Genomic DNA, 16,580 nt, shown 5'->3' with positions numbered 1-16,580 from the left:
CCAACATTATGTTCCAACTGTGACCACTTTATTTCATTTTGATGTAAACCCAAATTTCCACTACAGCACAGAGACCACCTTTTATAAAAGGCTGTGAAGTATAGGACATGCAGGATGCAATGCAATAATGGGGAGAGGTGGGATTTTCTTCTGTTTTTAGGAACAGATTTAAAATACAGGAAACTGAAGTGAAATGTGGCACAAACATCACAACTTCCATGCATGCCTTCAAGTATCTTCCTTTGATGTGCTGGCACTCTCTGGACTTCAGCGTTGGGTTAAAATGATTCTTTGGAAGAGTACAAAGTTCACACTTCTTGAAATTTCAGAGTAATATTAAGGCCGAAACACACTGGGTACACTTTTCCTTCATCTTTCAGAGCACCACCTGTTGTTTTACTTAAAGCTGCATTAAGCTTCCAGCTCAAATCCCAGCCCAACTTTGTGACCTCCAGCACTGAAATTCTTGCCATCAATCAAGCCTGAGAGGGTCAGCTTTACACCTAGGAAAGCAAGTAATGAGACCGTTCATACACTGATATCCCTGTACACTGCCCTCCGTCAAGTACTTGAGCCTCACTAATGTGTCTTAGTTGCTATAGGAACTTCTGTACATACACATCCTTTACTTCTATAAGCCTGTGTAAGATTTCTGGCTAATTTGTTTATCTAGTCTGTTCTAGAGATGACAGTAAAATAACCCATAGTGTAGTACTAATACGATTTGCTGCTACCAGTTAGACTTACGTACCGGGTCGGAGGGCATGAGTGTAACCAATTCCAATCAGGCTGGCATTATTCACTTTAGCCTACAGGAAAAAAGAAATCACAGTATTTATATACAGTGTATAAATATTCAGACAGAATTGTCCCAGTGCCCTGAGAAGGTGGCTTATGCATTAACTCTTTCAGCTTCTTGTAGACTAACCTTTAGCAGAGGCATATTATAGTCTTTTCCTTTTCTCCTTAAGTTTCCAGCTTAAGCTGTAAGAGGCTTAAGTAATAGTGCCAATCTTTCCCTCAAATTGTGACTCATTATGCCTACATAAAATGCCACCCTGTTCTTCACTGCCCCCAGCATTGTCTCGTTATATCCTTTAAAGGGCTAGTTACTACACTCCCTTAGTAGCCAATGAAGTCTGACCCCTGTTCACAAATTGCTTAGTAATTTTTTAAAAAATGAGCAATAAATATATGAATATGCAAACCCATTTTTGCATTACTAAGTTTTGAGCTGTTTACAATAGTATTTCCCATCTTTAATTTTGGCTGAATTGTCCCGGAACTAATTCTTGTTTTGAACTGTAAGAAATGCTTGCTGCTTCAGTTCTTGGTGTTAGAACATACACCTAGTTACTCTTATTCACTGTCACTTCCCCATGGACATGTTTGTTTTGTCTCCTGAACCTCTCTCTCTCACTATTTATACCTTTTTTTTTTTTTTTTTGGCCCTAACATTTCTGCAAGAATTTACAAGCGTCAATAACACCACTTCTCTCCAGACCTCAGCTGACTTGCAAGGGTTAACCGATTGTTAGGAGAAGGCTGTAAGCTCAGCTGAACTTCTGTCACTTTACTATAGTACAGTTTTACATTATGCATTAGATAAGAATTAGAGAATTAAAAGGACACTGCATCCTCTCATTACCTTTTGAAAACACATTTTGCATAGGCTCCAAGCACACGAGTCTGACTAGTGACTATTTCACCATGGACAAAACAGTGCTTTAGATTTTTTTTTCCTGTCATCTCACAAATATGACCTGTGAGGTCCCAATTTAAATTTGAACTACAACAGAAGCCACAGTTTGCCATCTCCTATACTTTCTCATAACTATTTAAATCAACTACTTCATACCACAAATTTTCAGTACTTAAGGGAGCTTGAAGTACTCGTCCTGTAACAAAATTCTTACCACAATGGAAGTCTTCTCATCCAGTTGGTACTTAGCAGCAATACCAAAACGTGTGTTGTTACTGCCAGCAGTCCATGCAAGATTGACTGATGTCTCAACCTTATTATTAACCTTCTGATAAATAGACCCACCAAACTCGGTGCCATCATTCCTGTTTGTAATAGATGCAAGTGTGTCAAGCCTTGCCTTGTTTAGTAAATAGTAACTCTTTAGATTAACCCTTCCCCACAATCATTTGATCATTATCTCTTAAAATGAACCAAGAGCTCCAATACTTCCCTGGACCCATGCTCATCTACTTCCTAGCTGGAGCTGGCAGACTCCTGCTCACGTTTTTTACCCAAAACATAAGTTTTGCTTGCAGAATGGAACAAGACTTTTCAATAGCTGAGACCTATGGTTTGAGGTTCTGACAAAAAAATACCCAGATGATAACTTGCTTGCTTGTCTTGAGAAAGCAAGCCTGCGATAATGCATAAAGGGACAAATCCAGAAGGAAACTTCAGTCAGTTATGGGAATGATGAGACTGAAAACAATGTTATTGCATTGCAGTTGTTTAAATACACCATCTTCAAAGACTCTCAGAACATGTGAATGCCAAGATTAGAGCTATACTGCAATGACAGCTGGAAGCACTCGAGCACAATGCAACACACACCTCTCTCCTCACCTCGGGCATTTCTGAGCCAGAAGCTTTCTGTCTGGTGGGGAGGGGGGGAAGGTACAGTAGCTTAAATTGAAGGCTCTTTTATCTAGCGCCAAAATAGAAGTTAGAGTTTACAGGAAGTGCCTTTATGCCACTATTTTAGATACACAAAAACCAAAATTACCCTGAAACAAGGTCTCAAAAGACAGCCAAGAGTTGGAAAGTTGCCCCTGCTTTAGTTGTACTGAAGATGAAAACACCAAATATAAATTATTTCGAAACAAATCAGCGTCCCCTTCTATCCACCCACCTTTCACCTAACTGTTAATGCTCACTATTAATCTAGTTTGGCTCCTCTGATGTTTTTCTAGGCTCAGATAATACTTACACATTAGTGTGCAGCTGAAAGTCTCCTGCCTTATATCCCAAAGCAAAGTTATTTTGCGAAAGCTTAGACTTGGCTGTATCAAAAGCCATCTGGTAGCCAGCAAGCCAGCCTTCATAGCCCAACACTGCCCAGCCATAGATGGTTGGTCCAGAGAGATCAATGTCTATGTTGCAGCCTAGATTTACATATTCTCTTTTGTAGGAGGTCTTCAACTTTCCACTCTTCTTCCTGCAGAGAGAACCACACCATTTTATCCCTGGTAGTATACAAGTATGTATTGTATGTAGTTTTATTCACATATGTATGTCCCTTAAGGCCAGTTAATTAAATTACTGTAATGCCTACTCAAAACTTAACAGCTGCTGAAGAGGGCATGGGATAAGGGTAATATTGGTATTATGTATATTTACGTGGTGCCACTTTTTCCTCCACCATCTCAAACTCCTTAAAATCCTCAAGAAGCAAAAAAGACAAAAGCGTTTCTGCTTAATGCTCTAAAAATCATCAGGTTTCACATTTTGTTCTCCACAAGTGAGTTCAATGCGTTATGGCATCATCCGTTTCTTTCAGGAGCATCCATGACATCCTGTACCGATAGTTGGCCTTTCTGTCCTTCAGTGACTTTTCGTCTGCTCGGTTCTCTCCACCGTTCCTTCCTGTGCAGTACTTGCCTTCCTTCCTTCCTTCTTCAGTACTGGATACCAGTTTCCTCTATCAAAAACAAATTTCCTCATCCAGACATCATCCACTTAGCCTTTTTCTGTCCCTCTGGAGAAGCCTCTTCCTCTCTCTCCAATGCGTCTTTGTGCTCATTTTGCTATCAATTCAAACTTAACATAACTGAGACAAAACTTTATCACCTCCTTAATCCTCTCCCCAACCTCCTTTCTCTCCCACTGAAGACACAGCAGAACACCGTGCTGCCTGTCACTCACACCCAAGCCTGCGGTCTCATTTTTGACTTGGCTTCTAATTCCTTACATCCAAGCAGTATTTCAAACTCTGATTTTTCTGATAGGCTCTCCCCAGCAATGAAGAAATACCAGTAATTATTTACAAAGCAGTCTCAAGCTTTGTGCATTATCCAGACGTAAACACCCCTCCTTTGCTCTACTGCCTACCAAAAATAAATACATGATAACTGAGAAAGACAAAAAGTGCTATTCCACTGCCTATCATAATACCTATGCAGTTCTACCTCCTCATTCAGTTGTACATAGACATCTGCCCAAACGCATCAGGAAAAAAAATAATTTTGCTTTGTGTTCTTAAGGCACTGAGTTGACAGCAGGACTGTCAACACCATGACAAAGATGGTACAAGTTAAGTGGTCCATGTAAGACCTAGCTGTTTAAGGGGAGAGTTAAAAAAATATAATACCTACTGCAAAACAACGAATTTGCCAATGGCCAAAAACCTGAAGAATCATTTTTAGCAGACCTTGTCGTTCTAAGCCTGGTATTATCCATTGCCTTCAAAATATTCTACAGTGCCTGCAGAATATTCTACAGTAAAATCTGAGCATTTGCACAATGACCAGAATAAGCATTTGTAATTGAAAGTTATGGGAAATTCTAGCACTCCTTAGATAAAGGTAACAGAAAATATTTACCCAGTGTTTGGTACAAATGTAGTGTCAAGAGCCACCTTCAATCCTTCAGCCAACTGCAAAGAAAAACAGAGACATCTGCTTAGAACTCTGCTGAAACATGATTTGTTATATTCCACTGCTATAGCTCTACTTCCTGTCTAAAGAGAAGACAAAACAAGACCATAATGTCTCCCACATGTTTTACAACAAAATCTGAAGATGCTGTATGATGAGGGATTAATATTTGGACTTTTTCTCCCCACAATGAGGCCCTATAACAGTGCACGCTTTGTAGATACGTTATTACAGGAAGGTTTCTGTAATCAAGAAAACTGACAAACTATGTTAAAGAAAGAAAATTGTTCAGTTCATGTTTGCTTATTCCCTGTAGTTCCAACAATCCATACGGTAGCTCAAGAATCTCAGAATCTACAGGTATTCTTTTAAGACACAGTACAACTTCACAGGCCAAACTGTGTACCTGCCTCAGCTTTCCCACCTTGGTTTTGAGCTGGACAGCATTTTCCATTTTAAAGCACAGGTAAAAGTGTAAAACCATAACTACAAAAATTGATGGCCATACACGGCGGAGGGCACCACAGAACTTTTACCACCTTTGGCACCACTACCTTACGCTTCAAGGATTAAGTGAAAAGCATAAAGCTATTACTTTGAAAAAGAATTGTGTTTTAAGAGTGCTGTATGCTAGCAACCCTTTGTGTAAGCAGTGCCAAGCTGCAAACACTAATCTTTCTCTTCAACCTTACAAAATATATTCAATCTCAAGGCAGCCAAACTTAAGTCCTTAAGTATTAGAGCATTTAAAACTACGAGCCCCCTCTTTTGTTTTCCCTGCATGACTGCAGCAGTGAAAGTTCTACATAGCTAGAGTGCATCTTTAAACAAAAACTCCTGTTCGGAGTGGATAATAGTGACAGTCACTCAACCAGCCACCTAATTTCGCACGCCTATAACTGCAGTAACTCTGTACCTTTGGATCATTATGTAGCAGCATACTGCTGTGGGAATGCTTGCACCTCCCACCCCCAAAATTCACGATGCTCTCTCAGTCTGTGCGTTCTGCAAATATACATAACTTCTTTCTTTTTAGTACTCCAGATAGTTTTGTGCAACTTTCACTCTTCAGTGTTTTGTGCTCAACTCAATACGTTCTCATACCAGTTGCAGAAACATTTTCAGAGTATCTACTTCCTCTTACCTGATCCTCCATGGAAACTTCTGTTCCCAATGTGTTGTCTGTGTTCCACTTCTGGGTGAATGTAAGTCCATAGTCTTTGATCTTATATTTGGTCTCTAGACTGCCTGAAGCCTTCCCTGTGTCTGTGTTGGAAGAACCAGTTGCAGTGAATTCCTGCCAAGAGCATAATATGAGTTTCAGCACTCTGATATTTAATTACATTCAGTTTTTCCACTTGTCAAGTGCCAGCACTCACACTTGCTACCCTGAGGCCTTTTGACAGAACCCTCAAAATCCTCCTCCTCTTCCCTGTCCTCACCAAAAATAATTATTTTTGCATCACAAAACGCTACTCCTTTTGGCATCTCTGTTCTGAGTATTTCTTTTATTGAGGTGTGCTGATAGAGCCCTGGAACTGGCTTAGGTGGGAAAAAGCACTATTACACAAAGACCTGACATCTTCACTTTCCATCTGCATCACAATTTGATTACCTGCTTCCCCCCTCTAATTTTTACCGCACTTTTTTCCTAACTTACCCACCAACCTGCCCTGCACCAAAAAAACCTTTTTCCACCGTCTTTTTTTCCGCTCCAAAGTGGCAATTGTTACTTCAACATTCCACAGCTTGCTCTGTACCTGCACATGGATCCATACCCAGATACAAAAAGATACTTGCTTGGGATACAAAACTGCTTGCATCCTTGGATTTTTCCTCACAATCTCCTCTAATTCCCTTTATCATCTTACCAGTCCTGTCCCAATTGTGCATGAATAGCACCCGTTACAGTCCTTCTGGAAATCTACTCTCCCTTAAGAAAAGCAATCCTACATCCAACTTACGCTGCTAGATGAATAGCAAAAAAAAAAAGATTGATTTTTCTCTCATTTCTCCAGACATCTCTTGTGTTTCTTCCTTTTCATTCTTTTTTTCTTTTTCCACCTTTCAGCAGTGAAAATGTCTTCTGGAGAACGGTCATTGATGCTTTTCACACTGACTACTGCACCCTTACATTGTTGTTCCCCCTACCCTTTATACTGTTGTCACTTAGACTCTTCATATACCATGTTGATGACTTTAGCACCTTCTCCCTCAAACTAACTTCTCTGTCATTACCTCAGCCAGCAACTACACTTTAGAAGGTCACCCCTTGGTAAGGCACCTTAAAACTGTAGACCTTTTCTCCTTCACAGTCTCAGAAAATAACCTGACCCCAGTGGCACCTTGACATCTCTCCATCAGGCTGGTCCTTCACTGACTAGTGTAATTGAACCAACAACTTCGAATTTTGTATAATATGTATTTTGTAACATGCTGTCCTATGCTGTTTGGCCAGTCCCCTGCATATCAGAGCTTCCTGTTATTTAAGGGACTTGGAAGTCTCAATAGACACCTCTCCTCCTGGAATAACTCGGAGGTAGCCTACTCAGTGTTTCATGCACAACAGAGTATAAAACAATGAGTAGGCATATTTTCACAGTAGTAAGCTCAAGGTGTACAAGCTAGGTTTTAAGAAGCATCTGAGAACTGATCTCATTTGTTGCCCTCATCTCTCAAATATTTTCCTTGAAGAAAGATAATTAATCTGCCACTACATTTCCAAGTCATGCCTCTTTTGAAGTTTAAATATTGAAAGATACAGTGCTTAAGAGATGGCAGTATCCATTGCCAACACATCCACGCTTTGGAACCCTGACTTTCCAGATCCGTCTCATTCCAGGACAGTATTCCTGGATGCTGCATACATTACTTCCACAGTTCTGGACCTTGCAGAATGTACAAAGACTGTCTTTAAATGGTTCTGAGGTGCCAGGGAAGTACAGCCAGGTAACATTCCTTACACACTGGGGGGGGGCAAAAAAAAAAAAAAAAAAAAAAAAAAGACACTTACTCGAGCTAATGCACTACTACAACAGCACAGCAGTTTTATAACACAAGAATATGTGACGCAAGTCAGGACGCATTAGACTATCCTTTAAGACATAATTGCTACACACTGCTCTAATGTCACTTCCACAAATTCAGTGTAAAGACATCTCAAACCTGCATCAGAATTCAGAAGTAACTTTCTTCTGATCTTAGGGCAGGTAACTGATTAAAAAGGCTTGATTTGTTTCTCAGACCAAGCAGAGGAAAGATTGTAAAATGCTTTTCTCACAGCCAAAGGAAAAAACCCCTGTGCTATCATATGATCAAAAGCCAAAGGATTTTGCCAGGTGTCAGAACTGGATCTGCTTCTGGAAGCAGAAGGCACACAGTCAGCATCTGCTGCCATCAATCTTTAACTGTCTAAACTAGAGATGTCTCATGAAACCATCTCATGTAGAAGCATTTCTTGAGTTTTTTGTAGCTGAAAATCAAACTCGTTCTGGCTCCATGTCACACTCCAGTCTGAATCAGCAGTCAAGCTCAGCTTCTCATTGACCTAGTTTATGGTGGCTGGCATCTTCAGGAACACCATGCACTTACTAGGCCAAACCACTTGCAATCTATGAAACAATTATAACCAAGAGACACTACCATTGTTGTTTTCTAAGTCCACAGGAAAAACACCCAAAACGTTTCTGTATCATAACAATCAGAGGTACTATTAGTACCCGAGTATGAATTAGATCTCACACTTTGTTCCTAACCTCATCTCCATCCCCAAACCCCCATTTTTTTGCAGCAGAATGCTCATTAGAAACACTAACAAGCACAAAACCTGAAGCAACAGACAACTGTATCAATACCATAGCTATCTTGTTTTCCCTCCTGTGGTTTTTGCAGTGTTCTCATTGTGGATTGTTGGACAAAGATTGCAAATGGCTTTACATACATGGATCATACAGCGGATTAAGAGCTATGGACACAGTCAAGCTTCATGATGTGGATGATGACATGACTAAAAACAATGGAACAGTTTATGAAGGACAGTATGCACCACAGAAAACCTCACTAGACAAAGCAATAGAGAGCCAACGTGCCAAAAGAGCCACTATTCTTACCAGCTGGATAAACATCCAACATGGAAGTTGCATGGAAAAGGAAAAGCCCATTTTAGAACTTAATATGGTTGTTCATGTTCCGTCATTCAGAAGACAGCATAATTAACCATTAGCATATTATTTGAGAATCAAAACTTCCAGCCAGGAAAACTATGCATATCATGAAATGTCAGTAACTGGTAGCAGTCATAGTACAGAGACCACATAGTTCCTCATGCCTACACATTCCTGGTGCACAATGCAAGCAATCCATCAAAAGCTCAACTGAGACAGAATACCGTAATACAAAAGGAATGACTTACACCATTTGCGTGATAAGAATGCAAGAGAAGGAGCAAGCTAAGGCAAATATGGTTATGAAGTAGGCTGAAAAGCAGCAGCTTATCAACCAGAACGGCATCAAGTGGTAGCACACACAGAATTGAGACTCAGTGTAAGAAGCAGCTTATCTAGTAAACAATATGTGCCTGTGGTTAAAGACCAAAATTAGGAAATCCATTCCTGGTTTTGCCAGCCCTCCTGTGAAATCATGAGGAAGCTCCACTTTTCCATCATTAAAGTGGGGATCATAGTATTTTCTAGTTACCTGAAGTGCTAAAGCTTAATTAACGTCTATAAAATGCTCTCAAATTCTACGTAAAGGGTACTGCAGGAGGACTATTTAGTTTTAATTAAGTCTTGCATTGTAAGCATGGTGGAGACAAGTGAAAATGAAGTTAAGTTAAACTGTGGCTCTTATTTGCCCCTTGGCCTTTTGGATAAAAAGTCAGTCTGGACTCAAAATCCTATAAAAACCAACAACAGCAGAGAAACTCAATTGCATTCATAAGCAGAAATGAGAGCTATTTAGGGTGAAGAAACTCTTATGTTTGGGATGTGGCAATGGGAACGGGGAGGAAAGCCACATGTCCACAACAAAATGCATGAAAATTCTTGCACGTCACAGGAAAAGTAGTACCGCTACGTCAGTTCCACACCGTTATAGAAACACCTCAGTCAGCTACAGGTTTTAAAATGAGAACTGAAAGAGAGAAGCAACACCTGCTAGCAAGTTATTACCACCAATCAGTTCAGGAATTTGTCCTTCCATTGCAATGCTGGTGATGTTGAAAGCCCCCAATACTTACCACCCCACTGGAAGACCTGGTCTTCAGCTCTAACTTAACCACTCCAAATCCTGAAAATAGAAGAGTACACAGCATCTGTTTCACTGCAATATACAAGCAAGGCTTATTTCCAACACACCCAAAGTACAGCAGGTAGGGTACACTGACCTGAAACAGCCTATTTTCATGTTTCAACAGTTGTTGATCTTACTGAGGAATGACTGAAGGAAGTTTGACAATTCAAAGTGGGTGGCCTCATAATTTATAGTCATAACAGTCACCCATCATCAAGTATCTCCACCTTCTGTAGCTACCTGCAGTCTGGGACCAGTCAATACAGTTACCGTTTCTTCTGATTTATTCAATTTACTTTTATATTTCTGATTGCGGGGCAGGACTTTTTCTTCTCCCCTTCTCCGAGGAAAATATGTTTCAACTTACTTCAACCAGTGCCATATACAGAGATACTATTGCTTTCTTCCCTTCTTTCTAATCTGCTATGAATCTAGGGAAATACTTGGCCCTTGCACAGAGTAGAAAAAGCCTGAAATAACTGACACTAAAGCAGGGAACTTGAGTTGAATTTTAGCAAAGCCTGAACTCCAGGGTGGCAGAGACCAGACCAGAGTGCTTTTTAATTTTATGTAGCATATGGATTTGGGATACAAACGCAATCTTTATTACACACTCACAAAACCAGATAAAAACCGTCAACACTTTTAGTACTGCTCCCAGAAAAGGGACTAATATCAGAATTTCTCCATTTAAATTCTTTGAAGAGGAATGCAAATATTGTGAAATTATTTCCACTACAGCTGTAACAATATGCTATTCTGATTAACATGAAGATCATTCTACCTCAGGAAGCTGTTTGTTGCCACATATGGTCTCCTATGGCAATCTACATGAGTTTGACTGATTTAATGCCTCTAAATACAAAAATTGGCAGGTAAAAAATGCAGCATTCTTCAGAGACTGTTCTGGAGTGCATCTTAAGGTCAAACTCATAACTTTCCCCTCTAACTCTTTTGCCTACTGCAGCATTTTCATGATACATGTCTAAAGTTCAAATTTAGAAGAGGCTAGATGCTCCGGGCCTCTGCTGAATTCCTACCACAAGGTATTTAGGGGATCTCTGGGGTACTAATGTTTTTATTGTCATTTTCAGGACGCCTAAGAAAAAATATGAAAGGTTATCAAACCACAGTCATGTTACTTACCATATCCCTTGTTGAATACATCCCTGGCAGACTTTCCCAAGTCACTGTATGATGGTGGGACAGCCATTGGATCTGAAACATAATGGAAGCTGTAAGAATCTTAGGTTTAACAGCATAAAATCTAAACTATATTCAAAGCATTTATAAATGTCTATGACTAGTACCCTCTGCGTACTTCACCGATACGGAACTGCAAGACCTTTGAAGAATGTTCATGAAAGTCATCCTTGCATCATTGTTGCTTTGTCAGAAACAAACAAACTTCAATTCAAAGAAGTTACGAAAGCCAATCCATTATTTGGAATCACTAAACCCCAGGAACAGTGTTACATTCAACTACATATGTAAGGCCTCACGTTCTTACATTGCAAAAAGAGCTCACGGGAGCCTTATCGCTGTTCCGATAACGAGCAAACATTGCTTTTGTGACAGGACCCTTTCTGTCCTGTCCCTTTCTTGTGACAGGACCCCAAGCGGCGAAGCCATGTCAGCACTGAACAATCCCAAAGGAAAAGATATCTGACTCCCATGTGCACTTGTGACTTCTTAGAAAGTTTTTTCAGACATTTGTAAAATATAAAAAGAGATCTCGGTACGCTGTCCAGTAGCCACCAGTGAGTATTTCTGCACTTTGTATACAGAGCTGCAAAAATTACATTTTCTAATACAGGTAACTGTTACAACTACTTTGGAGGACAAAACTCAAAAGGATGGGCATGTGATATTACAGCTTACATGACATATTTAATGTTAGTTACCACAATTCAGGGATTTTGCATCAGAAAATCCACATTAAAAGAAGTAGGGAAACTCTTCCCCAGTGGAAAATTAGTCTTCCCCTTCTAGAATAAGTTTGCATAAATGTAAAGGCACACCTGCTCCAGAAAAGAAAAGCTATCAAAGATGATGCTTTAGTTTGATTTTAAGGGTAACTCTTTGCCACTTAATCCTTCCTACAGCTGATGTTGTTGATATTATTCTCTGCAACACCTGACACCACAAATCCCTGATCCCCCATTTGTTACTTATCATACTGAAAGACTAATCTAAAAAGTAATAATGCAAGCAAAACATGTAAAATCCCTAAAGTCATCACTTCTCTTCTACCACTTTAGTTGCTTACCGGTGTACTCAATCACTCTGTCACAAATGCAACAGTATCTGTATCAAGCAATTAAGTCCTGTTTTCAGATAGCTAGCCCTTTCCTAAAATGAAGCACTCGGGCAATTTACATCCCATAGTAGACAAACGCTCTATGTTCAGTGACTTAATAACTAACCTGCACTATGTATCTATCAATACACGGACTCGATGATCCTTATGGGTCCCTTCCAACTTGAGATGTTCTATGATTCTATGAAACCTGTGGGTTTAGAGGATCTAAAATAGCTGGACACGACTGCAGGTTCCTTATCTGAAGATTAGTACATAAAACAGGTACTTCTCAAAATTACTATGTAAAAAGGCCTTTTTACCTGTGAAACACAGAAGGAGAAATTACAATCAGTGAATCATTAAACTGATGAAAGAGAAACAGAACGCACACTTTTATGACAGCATAGTTTAAACTATTACAATAGTTTTAGCAACACAGCTACGGAGCAGAGCATATCCTTCTTTTAAAAACGTTGGTTTTTCACACCAATCTCTCAATTCAGAAGTTTCAACTCATACTTTAAATTTGGGCTTTGGGGTTTTTGGGGGTTGTTTTGGGGGGTTTTTTGGTTGGTTGGGTTTGGGGTTTTGTTTTTTTGTTTGGTTTGATTTAATAGGTTTATCAGAATAGTTCAGCCTGCTGATTTCAAAAGCTTAGTAACTCAAGTTTTTGGAGCAAGGCTGACGCTTGAACATTTTAACATGGTGATACTCTACATATGCAGTAACTGCCTAACACGCTCTTGAACCTCAAACATTTTTTTCCAGCAAAAACCAATAAGAAAGATAACTCCCTGCGTAAGAATTCATACAACACACAAGCAGATTTTTAAAAAAACCTGCTCTTTAGTCACAGCTGGCTTTCAGGGAACTGTCCAGCTGTTGAAAACATGACAGGAACACTCCATAATCATATGGATTTGTAGCTGGCCTCCAAACCACATAACCTATTTTCAATTAGAAGTTGACAATGATCAGCAGTGAGCCACAACACATTTTCGGAGTTGGGACTGACCTATTCAGAGTTTAGAAGACATTAGACACTCTAACTTTCAAATTACATGGAGATGTTCTATCGAACAAAAGCAAGAGCTTAGATAACACCCCCGCCCCAGTTTCTGAAAACGTGCCACACCCCTACCTCTTTCATGCTTTGTCAGCTGTCTCTGAAATCTTTCTATCTCCCAGCACAGAGCGGCATGGGCTTTAGAAAGACAAATGACAAGAGTCGACCACCAGGTAGTCTTGAGGCTCTCCTCACCAGCTTCACTGAAAACGCTTCAAGTAAAGGAGGACTTTACCATCCTGTTCAGCACCTTCTTAACCTAAATCTCACCCTTTTGGCTGATACCCTGTTCTGTTTACACCTCATTTTCATAAGGCTATTGAGACATCTTGAATATTGTGAGCCTGTTCACTCTACTAACATGTCTCTTCTCTTTACACTATACAGCTGTATTTTCTGTATTCTATGTGTTTTAATGTATACATTAAATATTATGCGAGTATGTAAACAGTATTCTAAGAAAAAAAAATTCTTCAGGTTAGCTCATGCTGAAATACATAAATTCTTTGCTAATAACAAGCAGCTCTACTTCATCATAGAATCATAGTATGGTTTGGGTTGGAAGGGACCTTAAAGATCATCTAGTTCCTACTCCCCTGCCTTCTTGCAAGCCAGAATTGTTTAGAGGAACTGAGCTCACAGTGCCACAACTATTAATACTAAATTTGAATTGGTCTCCATCAACCAGATGCGATGACAACAGCCAACAAAACACAATGTAAAGCGGGAAAAGAAACGTTAAGCCACATATCTAGAACTAAGCCACAGTACTCATTTTAAGCACCTTGTTTTTAAACAAAGCCTCCTTAATCTTGTGCTTTGTTTTTCCCTCACACAACAATAAAATTAGTACAACCACCACAGGAGAAAATATATCAAGGAATAAAAGGTCAGGGGCAACTGATGCTTAACATTGCCATCTTCAGATACAGCACACAGTAAGCCAACAGAGGTATACAGACTGCAAAGAGATAACACCCAATTGGAAATTTCAATGAAAAAGTAAATGTAAGAATACCCACACCGGTCTATGGAATAACTGGGGGAGGGGGGGAGAGAACCCGTACACAAGAAAGAAAAACGAGAAGAACTACACTTTGAGATGCCAGCTTCATTTTTACTGACGGGTGCCGCGGCAACACTGCCCGTGACAGCCGTCACGCACCTGTCGGCGGAGGAGCCGAGGAGCGGCGGTGCCGGCTGCGCGGCCACGAGAGCAGCCCGCCAAGGCAGCGCCGCGGGCACACGAGCGCGCTCACGAGCAGCGCAGCGCGGCCTCCTCCTCCTCTGTTACTGACGCGCATTACGCAACGGATAACGGAGCGCGGCTCGGCGGACCTCCTCAAGTCGGCGGCGCGCCCCGCCGCCGCCGCCTCCTCTCAGCAGCGAAACGGCGGCGCCGTGGGAACGCTCGGTCGCTGCCGACCCCAGAAGTTCGTGCTTCCCGGCCGAGAAACTGGAGCGCTGGCAAGACCCCCGGCCGCAGAGCGAGAGCTGGCCCGCGCCCCGGGGCCATCGCCTCGGCAGCCCGCGGCCGCGTCGCCGGGCCCGAGGACGCGGAAGCGCCGGCCGGAGCGAGCGCGCGGCGCCCCTTCGGGGCTCTGGCCCAGCGCCGCCGCGGCAAGGTGACTCGACGGACACCCGCCTCGGGCCGGAGGACACCACCGGGCTCCGCCCGGACAGCGCCGCGGGCCCCGGTGGGGCCAGCCGCGCCGCGCCGCGCCCCGCCCCGCCGCCGCCCGGGCCCCCGCCGCTACCTGCCGGCCGCGCTGCCTCCGGGTAGAAGTCTCGGCGCCCCCAAGCGCGCATGCGCCCCACCGCGGCGCATGCGCTCCAGCACGCCTACCGTTGCTCTGGCCCCTCCTGTCAGGGCTGGCGGGCGGCGCGCGGCCCCGTGCTGCGCGCGGCCGAGGATCAGGCCGGCCCCGGGGAGCGCCAGAGGAAGGGCTCTCGGCCGCGCTTACCGCTCCTCACGGCGCCCCGCGGGAACAAGCCAGGACGCCGTACCCGCCTGCAGGAGGGCTTCTCAGCACCTGGCCCCCCTGCTGGTGCGAGAAACGGCGGCGAAGCGGCCGGAGCCGGCTCTGGACTCGGCGGCCAGCAGAAAGTTGTAACACCCGCTCGAGGTGCGCGTGGGGGAGGGAGGAGACCGATCATCAGGCCTGGCATTAACTGCTCCAGGCCCCAGGCCCACGGAGCAGCAGGGCAGCTCTGCTTCCCTCAGCCTCTCACAGAGTCGGCACGAGACTCCAGCGGGCGCTACAGCTCCTCTCAAACCCTTCAGCTACCTCACCAAAGACCTCCTTACTCATTGCCATCCCTGTTTTTACGGCTCAGACAAATCCCTTAGTAAGGGCCACTATAGCCCTGAGGCTAAGGACGGAGATAGGCATACCCAATCTTGACGTAAGACCTTGCAGCTGGGACAAGAGCAAACACTGACAGAACGGTGCAGCCACTATCGCCGACAAACGCCAAATGCTAGTCTGCATATGCATAAGGTTATGTATGCACAAACAATAGTATAGTACATGCCCGTTTACACAGATTCCCTATGATAAGCACAAGGTTTGCAGCTATTGCCTCCCGTGATTACCAGTTATCTTGCAGTCCAGTTCTGCAGGAGGAGGGAAAGAACTGTAACGCAAAGCAGCCCGGAGTAACTGCAGGGGGGAGGGGGGAGAAGAGAGAGAAAAAAAGACACGTATATTTATACAGTTCAAGAAAAACAAACAAACACTCTGAACAAGCCATTTTTCTTCCACCTAGAAGAATTCAGTGTTATGGAGAGAGACTGCAAGGCCTGCAAATTCTGCCTCAAGTCCCAAGACAAAGCAGTCTTCTGGGCTACCTGTTGAGTATGATGGAGAATGCATCAGTGTAATGCTGTGTGCTGCCTAGGAAACATTGGTAAACATGGTAAGCTTGTGTTACTGCTTTTTGATGCTCTTAAAATTACAGCTAAAAAAAAAAAAATCAAACAGGATTACACATTCATGATGGAATTCCCAATTTGTTTATTCCCACTGATTACTGAAGAAAACACTGAATACATCAGCTATATATATTTTTACTATGAGGCATCAGAAGACTTCACATAGTACCAAGTTAATTTCTAGTCACCTTACATACTACTGCATGCATTAGGGCTGGGGAACATTCGCAGAAAATAATTAAACTCCCAATAAGAAAAACAGAAGAAAATAAAGGGATAAGCAACAGTATCAGCCTATAATCTCCATTACTAAGACTGATCAACACTAATTATATAAGAACAAGTAAAAATGTAGTTGTTCTGTAGGCTTA

General features: G+C 42.3%; 1 protein-coding gene across 3 annotated transcripts; it reads right to left on the bottom strand.

The window, feature by feature from the left end:
• Positions 1–6: 6 nt before the first annotated feature.
• Positions 7–15,057, bottom strand: VDAC3 (voltage dependent anion channel 3). 3 transcript variants are annotated; one of them, XM_050910333.1, is made up of 10 exons: positions 12,333–12,395; positions 11,053–11,124; positions 9,854–9,903; positions 8,727–8,729; positions 5,762–5,914; positions 4,564–4,616; positions 2,952–3,179; positions 1,917–2,067; positions 752–809; positions 7–503 (listed from the first exon to the last, which is right to left on the bottom strand). In XM_050910333.1, exons 2-10 carry the CDS (start codon positions 11,117–11,119, stop codon positions 412–414), a joined length of 855 nt encoding a protein of 284 aa, XP_050766290.1. In that variant the 5' UTR covers positions 11,120–11,124; positions 12,333–12,395; the 3' UTR covers positions 7–411. The 3 variants fall into 3 exon arrangements, with proteins under 3 accessions (XP_050766290.1, XP_050766289.1, XP_050766288.1); XM_050910332.1 differs by lacking the exons at positions 8,727–8,729; positions 12,333–12,395 and adding an exon at positions 15,032–15,057; XM_050910331.1 differs by lacking the exon at positions 8,727–8,729 and having other exon boundaries at positions 12,333–12,394.
• Between the last annotated feature and the right edge of the window lie 1,523 nt (positions 15,058–16,580).

This window comes from Gymnogyps californianus, chromosome 23, assembly GCF_018139145.2.
Source record: "Gymnogyps californianus isolate 813 chromosome 23, ASM1813914v2, whole genome shotgun sequence".
Classification (NCBI taxonomy): Eukaryota; Metazoa; Chordata; class Aves; order Accipitriformes; family Cathartidae; genus Gymnogyps; species Gymnogyps californianus.
This window is presented reverse-complemented; position numbering and strand designations above follow the sequence as displayed.